The following is a 20,553-nucleotide window of genomic DNA, read 5'->3' as shown; positions in this document are numbered from 1 at the left end:
AGTTTTTACAAAATATTTTACGGTAGGGATATTACACAAGAACTTTTATGAGTTCTTGCTTCACACTGCTGCAAGACTCTTATTCTTTTAATATCCTCCATGCTTGCTCCAAGCTGCTATTGAAAATTGTACACAACTATGCTCCTTGTCTGGAATTTTCTTCTCTCTTCTACCAGATCCTTTGCATTTAATCTCTTCTTCAAACCTCCATAGCTCGATTCAAACCTCCATAGCTCGCTTCAACCCATGAACACATACTCATATTTATTATCAAATAAAATATTTTTTCTACCTTTGTGCCCCCTTCAATACTTTAGACATTATATTGATGTCTTCTGCAACTCTAGCCTCCTACTTTGGTCTCCTTCCAATGCTTCCAACAATCCTCTCTGTCATGGATCTCTACTCTGATACAACTTTGATGAGCGAGGCTCAACCTTCGTCCCTACTTCCTTTCTTATTCCCACATCTATAGGTGTCCCAAGTTTATTCTTCCAATCAATCGAGACTACAGATTGATTCCATCTTCAACAATGCAACATTGTTAGCACTTTCTCTTGAATCCTCATAAGTGCCACAATAACAATGCACAATCCCCAAGTTTTTATTGGAGTCACAACTCCAATAGTGTGCACATCCTATGTGCAAACCCCAAATTTCATAGTCCTCATTACTGAGTCTTTACAACATCCTAGCACATGACTGAGGCTCAGATCCAACCGTTTAATTCTAAAGGCGCTAAGGCCTTTCAACTCCCTATGACCTAGTGTATGATATATGAGGTCTTAATCTCATTACTCTTCTTGTTATCAAACTAACCACCTACACCCTCGATATGATAACCTTTACAACTTTTACAACCTTTTGTTTTTCATCATCGAGATATAACAAACCTGGGGACAAAATCTCTAGTCTCTTCTTGACTTCAAGTCTTGAGCTTCTACTATCACACTTCTCCTCGATGTCTCGAGAAGTGACATAATAGATGACAGGGATATTTCTTGTCTATTGGGCCCATCAAATATCGAGATCACTCAACACTCATCACCTAGTTCTTATTAACACTCTCATAATTCATCAACATTTCTTAAAGGTGGATGTGACAAACAAAACAACAATTGATGGGAAGACTTCCATCTATCAAGGTTATCTACTGACATGAGTTCCCGTTACTACCAAGTCCACCTTTTGTTATCGGGTGCCTTACTTCAAACGGTGAGATTGTTACATAGCTATATCTATGACCTACATTCACTTCGCACCTGCAGGGTCTAGCATGGCTTAACAAGGGGCAAGAGGGGGGGGTTTCTTATATTGAAACTCCCACTGTGGGCCCCTACTTAATAAACAAACACCTATTGACCATGTGATTATGCTTAGGGCTGAATATGTAGCCCAAATTTATCCCAAGCCCCCCTAGTATGTTGTAGATTAAAAAAAAGGGAAGGGGTGTCCAAAACTAGAACCCACTCTTGGTAAAACCACGTCAATTTTTTAACTCCACCCTAAATCGACTGCATGCTACTAAGATCGGACTATATTTCTCCCTTGTAGAACTAGATATACTCCATACTCCTGGATGTAACTTGCTCTCACTTCGATCCATGATTTGGCTTCAAGGCTAGTAGTTGCACTTGTGTTCACTTGGATACACAAACTCCTAGATGCAAAGACTTTCACCACAATCACTGTCAGGCCAGGCAGTAACTCCATTAGGCAGAAAAACTGATTCATATTATTCCATTAGGTAGATATTTGTTATATACAATAGGGAGTGACTGTTCAGTTCATCTCCCGATGACTATTCACATTCCTAATTAAATTATTTACATAAATTCACCCAATCATGAAGATTAGGTGTCAAAATTCCCCCCCTTAATCTGAAGGGATGTTGGTGAGTCCAAGCATCATTCTGAATCGTTCAAGCTTTTCCCTTCCAAGCGCTTCGGTGAAGATGTCTGCAATTTTCTCATTTGTGGAAAAATGACGGAGATGGATTGTTTTGGCCTCAACATGATGTCGAATCAGATGATATTTAGTATTGATGTGCTTTGTTCGATCATGGAACTTTGGGTTCTTCGCCAACTTTATTGCAGAGGTGTTGTCAATCATGAGTGGAGTTGATTGTACTTGTTTTACCTGCAAATCTTCAAGAATTTTCCTGAGCCACACAATTTCTTTTGTTGCTTCAACTGCTGCCACGTATTATGCTTCTGTTGTGGAATCTGCTGGAACTGATTGTTTGCGTGATCTCCAGGAGACAGCTCCTGATCCAAGACTCAGAGCATATCCTGAAGTAGATACCCCAGTTTCTTTGTCTCCATCGAAGTCTGAATCAGAGTATCCGATCAAGCTGAAGTCATCCACCTGTGTGTACTTGATTCCAAAGTATTGAGTTCCCTTCAAGTACTTTAGAACTCTTTTTGCAGTAGACCAATGTCCCTCACAAGGCTTTTGCATAAACCTGGAGAGGATTCCAATAGCAAATGAAATGTCTGGTCTGGTGGTAGTTAGGTAGTTGAGACTTCCTACAAGTTGTTTATACTTTGTTTCATCGTCAAATTCCTTTCCTTCAATAGATATGAGCTTCAAGTTTTGTTCCATTGGAGTAGTAAGAGGATTGCACTCTGTCATGCCAAACCTGTTCAACAAATCTCCAATGTATTTCTTTTGAGAAAGAAATATGGACTTTGGATGTTGGGTTACTTCAATGCCAAGATAGTAATGAACATAGCCCAAATCAGTCATTTCAAAACTTTTTCGCAATTCCTTCTTTATGGATGCAATGTAGCTTTCATTGTTCCCTGTCAATAAAAGATCATCTACATATACCACAAGATATACAACTGTTTTGCCAACTTTCTTTACAAATAAAGTTGCATCATCAAGATCAAAATGATTGAAATTGAGTTTCAGAAGATGCTCAGTTAGTTTTTCATACCAAGCTCGCGGTGCTTGTTTGAGGCCATACAAGGACTTCACAAGTTTGCATACTTTATTTTCATGTCCTTTCACAGCAAATCCTTCAGGCTGGGACATAAAAACATTCTCTTTTAGATCTCCATTCAAGAAAACAGTTTTTACATCCATTTGATGGACTTTCCAACCATTCTGAGCTGCTAGTGCAAAGAGTGTCTGGATGGTGGCCCATTTTGTTGTGGGGGCAAAAGTCTCCTCATAATCGACCCCTTCCTTCTGTGCAAAACCTTTTGCCACAAGCCTAGCTTTGTGCTTGTCAAGTGAGCCATTAGCTTTATACTTGTTCTTGTAGACCCACTTGCAGCCAATTGGTTTGGTTCCAAATGGAGGATCAACCAGCTTCCAAGTGTCGTTCTTTATGAGGGCATCATACTCCTTTTGCATTGCTTCTTTCCATTCATCATGAGAAGCAGCTTCTTTGAAGGAAGTTGGTTCAAAATATGTAGACAAGTTCAATTCACAATCATAAGAAACATCCATATCAACAGGTGAATTAGAGTCATCTACATCACCTCCATTTTGTCAGTTTGAATTTCTGGTTCCTGTTTTTCCAATTTCATCAGGATGAACACTTTCAAGTGTCTTCGTCAGCCACTTTGGGGGACCTTTCTGAGATGGTCTAGGCTGCTCTGTTGATTGAGTTGGGACTGAATCAAGATTGAGTCTCCCAATTCTATCAATTACATCACTTAAAGCATCATCCGTTGTTGGAGTTTCATGCGGGGGAGAGTGTTCTTCAGAAGAAGATTCCACATGTTGATCTAGTATAGGAATCCCCCCTTCAAGATGTGGAATTTGATTATCAAATTCTTGAAATGATTTTGATTTTGCGAATCTATCCAAGCGATCAAGTTTCCGCTCAACAACATTGTCAGTTTTGGATGATTCAAGAAAAATTACATCTCTAGATACAACAAACTTTTTATTTACTTCATCATAGAGGCGGTATGCTTTGGAGGTGTTTGAATACCCCAGGAAGATACACTTACGACTTCTAGCACCAAGTTTGTTTCTATGTATCTTTGGTATCAAAGCATAACAGGTGGAACCAAAGACCCTGAGATGTTTTACCGAAGGAACATGTCCATACCACAATTCATAAGGAGTCTTGTTTCTTATAGCATTAGATGGACATCTATTCTTTATACATGCAACACATAGAACAGCATCAGCCCAAAACATTATCTTTACATTTTTGAAGAAAAGCATGGATCATACCATATTCAAGATTGTTCTATTCATTCTTTCAGCTACACCATTCTGTTGGGGATTATAAGGCACAGTTGTTTGATGTTTGATCCCATGTTGGAGAAGATAGTTTTCAAATTCATTTGATGTGTGTTCTTTTCCATTATCAGTGCGAATAGACCCAATATGAGATTGTGCATCATTTTCAATCCATTTATGAAAATTCTTGAATGTTTGAAAAGCATCAGATTTGTTCTTCAATAAATAAACCCAACACATTCTGGTGTAGTCATCAATAAATGTATTGATATATTTATTTCCATTTGCAGAAGGAACAGGCATTGGACCACATAAATCTGAATGAATGAGTTCAAGCTTCCTATGTGCTCTTAAATGTGAATCATGAAAAGACTGTTTGCTATGCTTTCCTAGAATGCAAGCATCACATTGCTTAAGTTTCCTAGGAATTGTAGGCAAACCAGCAACACCATTTTTCTTCAATAAGCGGAGACTGTCATAGTTTAAATGTCCAAATCTAGCATGCCATAATAAACCTGATGGAAGTGTACCTTCTTCATGATGAGAAATATATGAGAAATGTTTTGCATGAGCAGAGGTTCCTTGCAGTTTGAGAAGCCTTTCTTCTTCTATTCCCCTCATGACAAGTGAGTGGTCAGATGCTTTTCTTACCTCAAGCTTGCCATCAAACATATGAATGGAGTGACCTTGCTGGCGGATGTGGACCAAGGACAGCAAGTTTCTCTTGAGCTGTGGGAGATATAGAACATGATCCAGAAGAAAGTTTGGAAGACCAAGCGGTTTAAGCCTGATTGTGCCAAGCCTTGATGGCTTGATTTTTGATTGATCTGCAAAGCATACTGCTCCATCAACATTGTCAGTAAAATGTTCAAAAAAATCTTTTCTATGAGTCATGTGACAGGTTGCTCCTGAATCAAGCAACCAATCATTTTTCCAGGAAGCAAGTGAAGCATTAAACAAATCTTCATTTACTCTAATGTTACATTGTGCCTCAACATAGTGAGTGGATTCAGGTGCTTTACCTTTGTCTGTATCATTAGTTTACCTTTCTGTTGATTTCTTTTCTGCTCAATTTTGTCCCATGGTAGCTTGAATGTAGAGGCATCATGTGATCCATTTCTTTTGCAGCGAATGCAGTGCAAATCTGCCTTTTCTCCTTGAGAATGTCTGCCCCCCTGCCTCTGAAATATCTTCCTCTTCTTCTTCGTCCACCTCTTCCTCTTGTAGAATCTTGAGCAGGATGCTTTTCTTTATGAGCAAGGCACACAGTCTCTTCAGAAGATTTAGGGGTTGTCTTCTTTCCAAAATCTTTCTCTCTTTCAGCAAACCTTTTCACAAGAGAGTCAAAGGTTATATCTTTGATATTTCCATTTGCTTGCAAAGACTCAAGATAATTGGAGTAAGTAGGATAAAGTGCCTTGAGAAAAGCAATAAGAGGGATATCCAGCTAAACCTTAGTGGAATTGATATCATGCATTATAGACTTTACTTTAGATGCAAGAGCAAGAGGATCATTATTTTGCAGTTCAAGAGTGAAGAGTTTAATCATGAGTTGAACAACTTCAAGTGCAGAATGTGAGTCATAGAGTTCTTTCAGCTTTTGTAAGGCTTCAAAAGCAGTTGAATATGACGAAATATGGCGACTCACCTCTTCATTTACAGATGCTGCGATTAATGCATAGGCTTTGCTGTTCTTGTTTTCCCGAATGGCGAGCTCTTTGTCCGAGGTGGGCTTTATTGGGCCATTGTCTCCTTCTCCGACACACACTCCTTTCCACGACTCATTGAAGATGAGGGTGTGTTTTATCATCCGGGACCATTCAGGATAGTTCTCCTTGCCAGTGAGAACTATTCCTACCATGGATATGATTGAGTGCATTCTGTAAAAAAAACTTTTGCTGATAGAAAAAAAATACTTATGCCAATATACAGTAAAAATGTACTCAAAAGGGCATTCTCAAAGGGTATTATCGTCCACTAAAATTTCTAACATAAGATTTTCATGATACCATGTCAGGCCAGGTAGTAACTCCATTAGGCAGAAAAAACTGATTCGTATTATTCCATTAGGTAGGTCTTTGTTATATACAATAGGGAGTGACTGTTCAGTTCATCTCCCGATGACTGTTCACATTCCTAATTTAATTATTTACATAAATTCACCCAATCATGAAGATTAGGTGTCAACAATCACAATGTCCATGACTATTCAACTTCTCAGGAAGGGTCCTTATGCATTTGTAACTTATCTTCTACACAAAGTGGTCAATATTCCTGGCTTACTCTTATGCATATGCTATTTAGCACACATCTCAACATCTCATTCACTCGCATTACTTTACAACTAGGAAAGTTGACCCAGTTACACTCAACTACACCATTAATTCTTAGATACAATAGGTTAACACATAGACAAAAAGATAAAATAGACACTTGATGGAGGTTACTCGTGAAATTTCCATTGACATAGTTACACAATGATCAAACACAATAGGAGGATAATCTCCCACACTTTCTTATTAACACAATGTCTATACATGTCTAACAAGATTTACATAGTAAATGGCCCTTTCCTCTCTCTTGGACCTCTTCTTGCCCTTAGCCTCTCTGGACTACTTCTCTATCATCTTACTATGCCCCTTTCCTCTCTCTTGGACCTCTCCTTGCCCTTTGCCTCTCTGGACTACTTCTCTATCATCTTACTCTGGCCCTTTCCTCTCTCTTGGACCTCTCCTTGCCCTTTGCCTCTCAGGACTACTTCTCTATCCTCTTTTCGCTAAGTTCAATGTGTCCTACGTACCTTTAACTAAACAAAATATTTAAATTACATAATGAAAGATATAATTCAAAGTTCTCTTGAAAATCTAGATATTTACATCTAAAAAGTTACAAAATATCAACCCAATTACTTATCTCTTCTACAAAATACCATATAGTAAAAAAATACGAACACATAAAAACTTCCTTAACCATATAAATTCCTTCTAAAACTAAAATACTTATATCTACCTGAAAAACTCTTATTTACACCAATTTTAATTAAGTAAATCCTCTCCTTTTTAAAAATTCTTAAAAATTCCAAGACTCCTTTAGATCTAAAAGACAATGAAGTTGGATTTATGCTCATGCATAAGAAACCAAAAATATAAAACCAATCATTTTTTGAATGTATGATATCTTAAAAGATCATAATTTCTGACACCTAAGAAGGTCAATGTAAGTCTTTTCGATAAACGCTATAAATCGTAAACTGTACGGATACGTTGAAACAGTGAAATTTTTGGTTATCAATCGGTTTATAATATCGCCTTGAAATTTGAAATTGTAAAGGGATGAAGTTTGAACTTTAAAGTGATAATGTTGATTAATTTGAATTTATAAAATTTATTTTAAAAATAGTTTCAAATGGGCATATAATCATTTCATACTCAAGGTAGAATATTTTGCAAGTTTCAAGTTCCCTTTCAATTGAATTGTGCATACGGCCAAATATTAAAACCATGAATTTTTCGGTTTCACTTGGTTCAGAGTATCGTCTTGGTTCACATCACTTTGAAATTTGCGTAAAAACTCAGTTTCGATACAAACACTTCGTCAGCTTAAACGATGAGTGTGTAAAATTTCCGCGAAGTTTTGTTTCTTTGAATGGAATATATCATCATATTTGTATAAAATTTTTTAAATTAGGTATTTAAATGAAATTGTAATTTAATTATTTTTTATTTAAATTGATGATAACCTGGGTCAATTTTTTGAAATTGATGATAAATGGATCTAATTTTCTATCAATATTTTGGTTGAAAAGACAATACCAACAATTTCCTCATCAAAAAGACAATGCCAACAATTTCCTCATCAAAAAGACAATGCCACAAAATGATATTAACATATTCCCATAACTTTCTCTGATGTTTTCGAAGACATCACATTCCAAAATGAAATGTTTTTCAGATTTCACAGCCCAGGATGTTCAAAATGTACATGCTAGTTATTCCAAATTTCTTTAGGCCTATTCCACCTCATGCTCTTTTTTGTTGAAGATCACAAATAAAATTAATTCATCAATGCAGTACTTTCTCTTTCTACCAAACTCTTTTAGCATACTAATTTATGAAACTCTCCAAAACAAAATTCTTAACTCCTTGCTATTTGTAAAATAAACATTAAAATAAATAAACCATTTTTAAATTAAATCAAATCCATACATGGAAAAACCAAATTTATTTTCCAAATTTTGAAGTGTTTGAAGTGAGAACTAGATAAAAGGAGAGTTCTATTGACTGGACAGTTGTTGTGCAGAGTGTTGTTCCGAGGAGGGGATGCGGACCAGGATGGGTCGATGTTTGGGGATTTGTATCGCAACTGGCACCCACCGCTTTTCCAATGGTGGAATAATAAGCAGCGGCATGTCGGTTAGATAAGTTAAAACTCTCTCCTCTTAAATTTCTGATGTTTGGGGAATTGTATCGCAACTGGCACCCACCGCTTTTCCAAGGGTGGAATAATAAGCAGCGGCATGTCGGTTAGATAAGTTAAAACTCTCTCGTCTCTTAAATTTCCGAAATGGCTGTTATTCATTCTTCGGGTGGATTATGGATATCACGCTCAGCTCTTAAGTCCGATTCCCCACTTTAACTGCTTTGATGAGGGCGTTGCTCATCATGCTGCATGAGTCAATGATAGGGTGACACGTTTAAATCAACACAAATACTGTCTTAATCTTATCGACACGCGTCCCGGAGAGGGTGGCGAGAATGGTGAGCCGTGTCTGCCATAATGGAATAGAATAATGAGTATTATGTACACGTGTCTGTCCACTCCGCTCGTAATTGCGAGAGAGGGAAGCGGTCAAGCTAAATGGTGTCAACCTGTCTCTTTGCTCTCCTTGCAATGATTATCACCCATCTTCTCCCTATTTAAATTGGTTACCACAACTATCCTCCTCACACAGCACCCCGTGTAATGTCTATTGGTAGGCAGAACCAGACTCCCCTATATCAACGCCCTGTGGCTTCTTGTTTTTAAGCACCCAGTAGCACTTGTGTGTCATAATAGAAGGGAGTTTCCTAAGTTGGGAATGGGCGGGTTTCAAGTTTTTGTTTGGCTGCTGCTTCTGGTTGATTTGTGTTCATCAGTATTGGTGGAACAACAACCTCTTGTTTTAACTTATCACAATGGTCCCCTCCTCACCACTAAGCGCAGTGTGGATGTCCATGTGATTTGGTATGGCAGATTCAGCCCTGCTCAGCGTTCCATTGTGGCGGATTTTGTGCAGTCCTTGGGAGCCAGCAAGGCCAAGGAGCCGTCTGTGTATAGCTGGTGGAAAACCACTGGGAGATACAGTGGTGCATTTAACAAGTCCGCCGCCATGGCAACCACAAAGCTGGGAAAGCAGAAGTTGGACGATGGCTATTCTCTTGGCAAGTCACTTAAGCGGAGCCAAATTGCGGCGCTCGTGGAGAGGGCGATTGCTTCCAGAGCACTGCCGGAGAATGGCAATGCCGTGTATTTGGTTCTCACGTCCGATGATGTTACCGTGGAGGGCTTCTGTATGAGCTGTGGATTCCATACTAGTCTCTCGCCGACGAAGAATATTCTTGTGCCATATGCGTGGGTCGGGAACTCAGAAATTCAATGTCCAGGGCAATGCGCGTGGCCCTTCCATCAGCCAATCTACGGACCGCAGACTCCTCCTCTGGTGGCACCAAACGGCGACATGGGCATAGATGGGATGATCATCAACATTGCCAGCGTTGTGGCAGGGGCAGCCACCAATCCATTCAACACCGGCTACTTCCAAGGGGATCCTGCTGCACCTTTAGAGGCCGTGTCTACGTGCCCGGGAATATATGGAAAGGGGGCTTATCCGGGGTTCCCTGGGGAACTTCTAGTGGATAAAACAACGGGGGCAAGCTACAATGCGTATGGAGTTAATGGGAGAGAGTTTCTGCTGCCGGCGATGTGGGATCCGGTTACCAGATCTTGCAATGCCTTCTCTGGATCATCTTTGTAAATGTCGCCAATGGAAATTGATATATGTGTTTCTCAAATATGATAGTCAAAATGATAAAAAAATTATAATATATAATATATATTTTAATGTAGATTTTCGATTTGCAAAAGATGAATGAATGCATATAAATATAATATAAATTTTTAAGGATAAGCTGTATGTTTTTTTGGCAAGTATGGGGAGATTTGAACAGGTGAGATATAGCAAGGAATCTGTGGTCAATCTAAATCCTTATACAAGGAATTCACTATGAATCTAAAGTCAAGTCTTATGGTTATAGCAAGAATTTCACTGTCAATCTAAAGCGTTATCAAGAATTTCAATGTCAATCTAAAGTCTTATAGCTATAGCAAGGAATTCATCAATCTAAATTTATTATAGTAATAAATTTCACTGCCAATTTAAAATCCTAAAGCCTTATTCTTATTCTTATAAGAAGAATGCATCAATCTAAATTTATTATAGTAATAAATTTCACTGCCAATTTAAAATCCTAAAGCCTTATTCTTATTCTTATAAGAAGAACAATCTAAAGCCTTGTGAACTAAATTTATAAATAAATTAACAAAAATAAAATAAAATAATTTTACTTTTATTTTATTTTTTTAACATATAAATCTTATTAATTTTAAAATAATAAAATATATTTTTTAAAACAAAATGTTTTAGAAGTGTTAACATAAAGATCCAAAACATCCATGTTTTGAGAAATAAAGCTTATTGTTTTGAGAAATAAAGCTTATACATTGTATTATACTCGAGTCTCTCAAGATTAAAGTAGACCATATGGATGGTTGTATTTAATTCTGTATCAAAAACGTCATCGCCACAATTTTTTGATTATCTTACAGAAGTATGGCATCGTTATTGATGTTTAAGAAACTTGGTATATGTGGATTTTTTTCGGTTACTTTAATTTTTAAATAAATTTTAATATTGAAAAAAAAATTAAGGGTGGTTTATGGATATTAGGTTGTGGTTACATTTATTAGAAAATTTAAATTAATGTGAAAGGATCTACTCAAAATCTAGGCCCTATGACCTCTTAATTAGCAAGGTACTTAGCACCAGTAACTTGATCAACTGAGCTAACCCTTGAAGCTAATATTATATTATATTGACAATTCTATTAAAGAACTTGTAAAATTAGTCATATTTTATACATAAACAAATTAGAATATATATATATATATATATATATATATATATATATATATATATATATATATATATATATAATTTTATTAAAATTTTGATAATTCAAAAAATCATAAATTAATTGAAAATCGAATAAATTTGACTAACAACCAATTACAATATAACCTGCTTTTATAACTATAATAATTAATTTAAAACTTAAAGCTATCTAATACTTTATCTCTTTATAAAAAACCAACCAATAAAAATAGAACTCTAATACTCTATCTCTATATAGAAAACCAACCAATAAAAGTAAAACTCTAAACAAATAAAAGTAAAAGTCTATATTTCATTTAAAAAAAATTAAGATTTTTTCTACATACAAGGATGTCCTAGGAATTGAGATATTATACTAGCAATTGTCCCAAAAGGTACAAAGAGAGGCCGATAGGATTATTAAATTAGAGTTGTTGAATTTCTCTATAGTAAATATTAGTGGATCTAAGTTAAGTTTATAACAAACAAACATTCTTTCACGACGTAAATTTGATAAGAATATTCCAAGTAGACGACTAAATTTTTTCTCTCATATATTAATAAAATAATTAAACAAATAAAATGACAGAACAAATTTTGAAAGAGTTTTACTTTTTAAGTTTTATAGGTTAAAGTTTTATGAAAATTTATTTATTTATTAAAATATTTAAAAAATTATAGTTTTTATTAATTAAATAAAATTATAACAATATTTAACATATAAATACTTATTACTTTTATAATTACAAATTAATAAATTTATGAATTTAAATTAATATATTTATTATTTTTAATTTAAAATGAATTTAATAATTCTGGATCTCTCAAATACTGAAAAGGATCAGATCTCTATATACAAATTTTTCTTCAAATTTTACACTCAAAAAAAATTACGCTGAAATTTGATCCCTCCCAACGCTTAATAAATCTCAAATTAAAATAAATCTAACGTAATTATAATAAACTTAACATTTTAATCATTTTTACCAATAAAATATCAGACACTGCTTCAAATATTAATATAGAAAAAATCTAAACTAATTATAATAAAATTAACATTTTAATGACTTTTACCAACAAAATATCAAACACTACTTCAAATATTAATATAGTCCATACGCTTTAGCACCCTCCCAATTATTGGTAAAAGTCAAATGCAGAAAATTAGTGAGTTATTGGACCGTTTCACAAACGGCTATATTACTTATAAAGGGTCTCATGCACCCATCAATATTGTATGCTAAATTAACGCTTAACGGGTGGGTGACTCGTTACACCAGTCGCTTTGTCCCATCTACAGAGCAGTACCTGATATTTCCAATGTTATGCACAGAGTATTGTCTCTGACATGTTCACAAACTACAGTTTTTTTATCATAGTGCAAATGAACAGTTGTGTAAGGCCTTAACAGTTGTGTAAGGCCTTAGCCTCATTGTACTTTTGCAGTGTTTATTAGTCCCTCATTGCATTTTGTATGGCTGCCATTGTCAGCTCCCCTGTATTGGGTTCCTGCAGATCCCCTTCACTGCAGTGAAGTGGAATCAGGAAAAGAGATGCATGCAGGGTCACCAGTGATGATATCTCCATTGAGCAATGTTACAGTTTCTCCAAGCCTGTCTCAGGCAGCAAGTTCAGGAGAATCTGGGCTTGAGCAGTGCCAACCATGGTCTTTCACCTTCAAGGAGCTCTATACTGACATCTCGGCTTCGTTCTAATCGTGATGAGGATCACCCACCAATGCTTCAGTGCTTCAGTGTTAGATATATTTATAACTTCTTGTTAGAACAAAACAGTCAATTGAATTAGCTCTCCTATATACAAAACTCATGGTGTATCCAACCATGACAACCTATTAAAAACATCCAACGAATTACACAAATCTAAGAATGGGAATTTTATTATCATACATCAAATGTGCCAACACTGGTCCCTTTGTTTCTTATTTTTTCCTGTTATTCTCAATTTCTTTTTCCTCTTACCGCCTGACTTTGAACCAGTCCAACCTGTTGGATTTGTAATAACAATATGACTAGTGAATCAGCTTCAGGGATGGAATTGAGGGCCAATATAGTTAAAAAATTTGCAAAATGATCAGCTTAGCAGAGGGTCTTTGACATGGGGGTATGTGCAAGATGGTGTTGAAAATGGTGCATTAAGCGAACATTTGGGCTCCTCTTACATCAGCCACTTGGGCAGAAATGCCTGAGGTCAACAATCATTACACTAATGTCATCTCGTGTGCCTCTAGCTGCAGAAAGCTCCACAAGCTCTTTGCATGCTGCCATGGGACGTCGCAAAGGCATGTACTGCAACCCGGGGCTTTTTGTATTCTCTTTGAAATATTTGTCATAGCATCCCATAGTGTTAAAGTTGCCATCCCATAGACTCCTGACTTTCATGACCTTAGGTACGTCTCCCAAAGAAATTTTCCTTGCCTTAGGTGGTGGGCTAGCATCTTCATTCCATGCTTCTCCTCCTTCGAAAAGTTCAGGAGGACTAATAGCTCCTTGCTTTTTTTCTGTGCAAACAGTCCTGACAATGTCTACTGCCTCCTGATTAGTGACCTGATAGAAGTATTAGGGGAAACAGAATCAGCTGATTGAAACAGTCATGCTTACAATTTAGATGAAGAAATACATTTAAAAAGTTCACTGTTTATGAAAGTACAGAATTCAGAGGAAAAAAAATACTTTTTTGTGAAGTGCTCAAGTCCACTACAGAATTCAGGGGAAGAAGATACAAGGGACTCCATATTGCGAGTATGTGAAGATAAAATTAACATGTAAACACAATCCATGAGCTTAGATGATGAACAAACATTACTAAAAGAGAAAGCACGGAAACAGGCAGGATACTTTCCTACAGTGCCCTGATTATGCAAATATACAGAATTAATGGAGAAATGTGTCAGTTCTAACAAATTTGTTGGTTTGAGCTGGTGAAACTCAGGGTTCAAAGGTAGCTTCGTGGTTACTGGGAACGCATGATCCCATCAAGATCTTAGATGGAGAATGTGCAATACTAGGTGCCCTGCCTAAGAAGTACAAAAGGCAGCTAGAGTTCATAGACAATTAATGGAGAAACGTGTCAGTTCTGACACAACTTTGTTTTGGTTTTGAGCTGGTGAAGACTCAGGGTTTCAAAGGTAGCCAATGTTACTGGGAACCCATGTTCCCATCAAGATTTAGATGAATAATGTGCATTACTAAAGTGCCCTGCCTACGAAGAACAAAATTCAGCTAAAATTCACACAGAATTAATGGAGAAATGTGTCAGTTCTGATACAATTTTTTTTGGTTTTTTGGTGGCGCAACTCTGTTCAAAGGAATCCATGCTTACTAGGAAGTTGGGAAACCACGTTCCCTCCAAGTGCCAGTTTTGAAAAAGCTCCATGAGCTCCTATTTCTAAATTGGTCCCTTTTGAATGTATGCAAATTCAAAATTACAGAGAGTCTGTTCTGAAAAATCCACTTGCAGTGTTTGACAATTTTGTTTCTTCATAGAAAATTCATAAGAGTGCAAACTTTGAGGCCGGATTAACAAGCTTTCATGTGCCTTGAAATTGAAACATAAGTGTGAAAGCAATTTGAAAAACTTAAGCATACCTTCTCCCAAAGTCCATCAGATGCCATTATTAAAAATTCAGAGTCAGATGTAATGGGCAGCTTTCTAATCTCCGGTTCTGCTGATATCCACTGTTTCAAGTGTATATCTCCTATACTTCTCGACACAGCTAAGGTTCCCTGTACTCGCCAAGCTCCCCCGTGAATATCCACGTAACCACCCTGCCACAGCCCCAAAAGTATATTAGTAAACCCGTTAAAGAATGGACGAATAGATTAATGATGCGTCTAGCATTTGGTTGAGTCATAACCAGATTTTCAATCCTCTCCCTCTCTTCCTGCCTTCCAGGTCTATGATCACAGGTAATTGATTCAGCGTTACCATTCCTGCTGAGAACTGCCCGGCAGTCACCCGCATTGGCCACAACTAAGCAACCATTTTTTATCAAGGCAGTCACACAACAAGCCCCACTGCTTACACCCTGTGTCAAATAACTCAGTCAGATTCAATTCATAACAAGAAACTCATGGCTTCCAAAATTGCAAGCCTGAGGATTTTGTTAAGTCAACGAGATTCAATCCTAAAAAATCAGTTTTTCCTATTTAGGCCTAAGAAATTTCCTTGCCCAACTTGTCAAGCAATGAAATAAACATAAAGAATCATTAAAAAAAATGTCAGCATATTTAATGCATCAAATGGTTAGAATACCAAATTGTCCACCAATCAAATAAGCTTTAAACAAGAACCCATACTACACTCAAATATTGCAACCTCTATGACTTTACCTGCTCCAAAAATTCTTTATCTGTTTCCAAGTACCCAGCTTTAACTGCCTGCTCTATCTCACAATCTTCTTTTTCTGACTTGAGCATCAAATCCACAATCTTTTGTCCAAGTTTCTCAGCAACAAAATCAGCAGCTCTACGACCTCCGTGTCCGTCATACACACCAAAGAAAGCCTGAAAAACCCAACAGTACCCTCTTTTTAACCAAAGTTAAATTGATATTTTATGAAAAACTTAAATAACCAATTAAATCATCTATTCTATTCTATAAAACAATATTAATAAACTGTATCAAAAAATTTATAAATAAACTATATTTAAAATTTTATAGCTTCTCTCTAATTCTATTAACAAATTGTGTTATGTAATAAGAAAAATAAAATAGTTAATTCTTCAAATGACAGTAGGTATAAAATTACAAACAGAAAAGAGTCCCAGTTTTTAAAAATCATATAAAATAAAAAATGCAAAATCTAAAAGTCAGGAGAAATTAGAAAGTCAAAGGCAACTTACTTTTCATATAACCTAATCCTGATGATACTTCTTAGAAAAAAAAAATTAAAAAACATTGCAATAAGAAACTTACTTTTCAATATAACCTAAATGTTCGACAAGAAACTTCTCTGTAGACTCTTTTAATGACTGCACTCTGTGATTTGTAAGCATATTTTGTGGGAGCTGTAAATAATGCAATGCGGAGTCTGTTGTCATTGATGACTGCAACTCCCTGAGGCAATAATCAACACATCTTGTGACATCCATCTTGAGCGCAAGAATCAACACATCCAACACCTCAGCAGTACAAGGCAGTTGAAGTGTTCCCTGATGCATAAACCTCAATACATTCATGAAAGCCTCTTCCTCTGCAATTTTAAATACAGCACCACAACAATTCTTCAGAGACTAAATTGAAACCTAATCTGAAGAACCAATTTAAAACCGTATTCCAAATTGTATAATAGTTTTGGCAAGTACGACTGGACATACCTGAACAACGTATATGAAAAGTGAGATGTCGATTCTCTAGTTCCAGCTTGTCATCTGTGAAAAGCTTAAACTGGGACAGAAGTATGGTATTCAATCATTTCCAAGCTTCTGCTACATGAAGCCCATGTAGATCTAAATTCCAAATGTCCTTATGTTTTTCATTTCTAAGTTGAAGAATTTCTGCAGCTGCCTTAGCATTTAGTTTATCTGCAGCCAAATGTTCCTCTTTTGATTTTAGAGAAATATTCCTAGCAGTGCTGTGATCGCCTCGCAAATAAGCTCTTTCAGCTTCCCTTGAATGTCGATTTGCAGCCCTGCTTGAAAACAAGCGATGATAATATATGTTCATGCCTTCCTAATTATCAGTAATGATCACCTAAGACATTGGCATGTTGAATACCTTCATAAGAGCCCAAATGCTGAAATGTGAGCGGTCCTCATCTGCAGTCATGTTGCCATTCCCAACCTCTAACATGTCCGGATCTGAAGATACGGGAAAACATACAAGGTGTCCAAAGAAATTAACAGAGGACAACATTTATAAATCGTTTCATTTCCTTTAGTCAGATACAACGTTTCAAATAATGCTTGTAATGATCTGGAATCGGTTGATGGTATTTATAGCGGTTGTTGAAGTAAGAAGTGTATGATAAAAAGATAAAGCTACTAATAATTCTCTGATCTAGATGTTGTTGAGCCTATATGGCAAAAGCATAACATGCTAGGTCTCTGTAGGGAGAGGGAATTTGTGTGATTGCATCTTCTTGATATGCATTTATCTTGATTCATGATGAAATAACAGCAACTAAAGTCATGACCAAACGATGGTAAACATTTGATTGGAGCATATCTTACCCAATATAAACAAAAGCCCAAAATAAAAAAGAAAAACAAAGACCTAAATTTCAAAGACATCGCACAGTAAATTTTAGTAGCAAGAAAGGTCGTTACCATTCCATCCACCAGGTGCTGCATAGTCGGCCCAAATGTTGTTTTGGTCTGCCCGGAATGTTATACTGGACCAGAGCAAGTCATAAAGTGAGTACAAAACTCTCCAAACTTGCTAAAAAAAAATTATGAATCTTTGCTTTCGATTTGCAAATAAAATGAATTATAAATAGTGCATTTCAATCCCTTCCACCATGTACAATGGCCCACACCATACTATTCATGGTCATGCATTTCAATCCCTGGTTTTCACACCATTCAGTGGAAGTTGAAGCCAAAAAAGAAAACATAGCAGCAAAATTCGGTCATATTGGACTTTGTTGTATGGAAATTTAGCAAGTAGTAAAAATCCGGCAAATTTTCCATACAATATGGATACAATGTGATCATCTTACTTTTGATTGTCTTTTTGATAATATACCTCATGTATTTCATCCCGATCATTCCATAAACCCAAAAAAAAAAACAACCCAAAAAGCTCTAAAATATTGAAAGAAAATCTCTAATACATCTTATAGATATAATCTAAAGACAAAATTTTCAAGAAGTGAATTTTTTTTTTTCCTTTTTCTTATTTATGAAGTGTTCTCAAAGCTGAAATTCTTCTAAAATTTGGAACAAAATGCATATTTTATTAGCTATGAGAAGTATAATTCTGTTCTGGAGCTGTAATGGATCTTTTTGTTACATAATTTTTCTGTATCAAATTGTATTCAAATTCAAACTTATATACGAATGTTTCTTTTATGCTAGAAAGACATGACCTAAATAGAGCTACAAACTACTTATGTATGAAATCTTGTAATCTATGAGTGAAATTATAACCAAATTGAACGTGATATCAAAGATTTGTAAGCAGATGGTGCAGACCTCTCAAGCCACAAGTGAAAATGTGTAAGCCTCATAGTATATGGACTTATGTTTCAGTGTTGAGCTTCGCAGGCTCAAGAAAATTGTAATTTTAAATCTGAAATCATGGATCTTTGATAATAAGAACAATTTGCAAAGGTCCAGTAAATTACCTCTCCCATTTATTCTGTATGTCTAGTGTTGTTCTCCAGCTATTTCCTACATTGCGAGCCCAAGTAGCCGGATTATCGACACCCCTGCAAAAATACCAAAAAAAATTGGAAGTCGCCAACAAAATACTTCTAAAACTCAATGATTTGAATGTTAATCAATATACACTTTTAACAGCATCCAGTGGTATACAAGTGTCCACAGAAAGTAGAGAAGTCTTGCATACCACTCACACAAAGAATAGAATATTGGATGGTCTGTCTTAAGAAGTGCATCCCTCATCCTTGGGTACCTGCTATGCATACAAAGATAAACCCTTCTAACAACTGAAAGTATGAATCTACTCCAAAGATGAAACCCTGATGGAGAAGAACTTCACCTGACTTCAGGTTTTGAACCATCATCGAAACAGTTATCATACTTGAGATAGTCGATACCCTATTGATGCAACATGGTTGATATTGTAGCATTTAATTTTTCTTCACAATTTACCAAATCTTAACTTCATACACACTAAAGAATATTTCTGACATACCCATTCAGCGAATGTCCGGGCATCTTCTTCCTCAAATCCTAATGAGCCAGGTTGCTTTTGACATGTGTATTGCCTAAAGCCAAAACCCCAAGTCAGTAAGTGGTTTTACAAATGGAAGAAAGAAAAACAGGATCTTACCTGAGATCAGGTAAGCTCACGTAAGGTCCCGAATGGGTTATGGTTTTCAAGAATAGGAAAGTCTTGCTGAGCTTACCCTGCATCTGAATATATGCCAATCTTCAAACCCTTCTCATGCACATAGTCAGCAAGGGCCTTGATGCCGAAACAAAAATGGCAATTATCACTTGAAGCAGTTTTGTGACAGTTACCTATAAACATGTCTTATATTAATCAATACTAAAAAAAATTAATTAAAATATCGAAAAGGCATAGTGAACGCCCTATGACACCCTTTGGGGAAGGAACTGCAGTGTGAAAACCCTATTATACCCCACACAGATATATATATATATATATATATATATGAAAAACAAAAAACCAGAGAGACGTAGCACTGTAAGAGTAAGTAAACAAAAGAAAATGTATCATGAATGCCCTGAAAAACAAAAAACCAGAGAGACGTAGCACTGTAGGAGTAAGTAAACAAAAGCAAACAGGATGGGAAAAAAAGCCATTTAGGAAGGGTTTCAGGTTTTCGTACGGCGGGAAGATGCTGACGCGATAATCTTCCTGTGGCTGGCTTTCCCCAGCCCTCCCATGTCACTTGAAAATTTTACCATTTTCAGGCCAAACAACTCCCCTGTTGTTGCCTTCTTGAACGAAAGTAAATGATCTGAAACAAAGAAACTTGCATTGTAGCTGCCGCTGCCATGGCTCTGTATAGAACAACTGCGAGCCAAGATGAAGAAGTACTGATTATTCCGAAAGAAAGAAATAATGAAGTTGTCACAGTACTGAGAACAACCGAAGAAGAGGAGAAGAAGATGAGGATGTCGATGTCATTAATTAGTCAATTCTAGTGGAAATAGAAGTGAGCAGGATATCCTCTCAGAACTGTTAGATTCCTGTGCTTCACTGCTTTCTCTCAGTCGCCGTCTCTTGCGCTCCATTTTCACAAAACAAATCACCAGGCTGTCTGTGGCCCTGACAAGAAACAGTGCCCCGCATGCCACAGTTTGGGGATTAACAGTATAGCCCGATTTCCATGCCGATGATGCTGATGCTCATAATGACGATGTTGGCCAGTGGTGTTGAGAGGCATGCCACAGAGCAAAGGATTGAAAGCAAACGAAGACGCATTGAAGTGTGCTGCCAGGGTTGCAACAGAAATCACGACAGATACCCGCCAAATATGGATG

The 20,553-nt window shown here is 36.5% G+C and overlaps 2 protein-coding genes and 1 pseudogene across 2 annotated transcripts; 1 reads left to right on the top strand and 2 right to left on the bottom strand.

Annotated features, from left to right (window-relative positions):
- Nucleotides 1-9,166: 9,166 nt before the first annotated feature.
- Nucleotides 9,167-10,312, top strand: LOC149227480 (protein EXORDIUM-like 2 pseudogene; annotated as a pseudogene).
- Nucleotides 10,313-13,488: 3,176 nt separating this feature from the next.
- Nucleotides 13,489-16,264, bottom strand: LOC149227479 (putative protein phosphatase 2C 14). The gene is made up of 5 exons (XM_089380523.1): nt 16,258-16,264; nt 15,745-15,938; nt 15,270-15,440; nt 15,001-15,180; nt 13,489-13,959 (listed from the first exon to the last, which is right to left on the bottom strand). Exons 1-5 carry the CDS (start codon nt 16,262-16,264, stop codon nt 13,576-13,578), a joined length of 936 nt encoding a protein of 311 aa, XP_089236649.1. The 3' UTR covers nt 13,489-13,575.
- A 592-nt stretch (nt 16,265-16,856) lies between these two features.
- On the bottom strand, nt 16,857-20,304 carry LOC149227478 (alpha-galactosidase 1-like). The gene is made up of 8 exons (XM_089380522.1): nt 20,250-20,304; nt 19,449-19,563; nt 19,235-19,307; nt 19,079-19,137; nt 18,926-18,991; nt 18,702-18,785; nt 17,132-17,214; nt 16,857-17,045 (listed from the first exon to the last, which is right to left on the bottom strand). Exons 1-7 carry the CDS (start codon nt 20,302-20,304, stop codon nt 17,169-17,171), a joined length of 498 nt encoding a protein of 165 aa, XP_089236648.1. The 3' UTR covers nt 16,857-17,045; nt 17,132-17,168.
- Nucleotides 20,305-20,553: the final 249 nt, after the last annotated feature.

The sequence above is a fragment of the Pinus tabuliformis genome, chromosome J (genome assembly GCF_031772625.1).
Source record: "Pinus tabuliformis cultivar Carrire ecotype Pingquan chromosome J, CPIR1, whole genome shotgun sequence".
Classification (NCBI taxonomy): domain Eukaryota; kingdom Viridiplantae; phylum Streptophyta; class Pinopsida; order Pinales; family Pinaceae; genus Pinus; species Pinus tabuliformis.
Note: the sequence above shows the minus strand (reverse complement) of the source record. Positions and strands in the feature narration are given on the sequence as shown.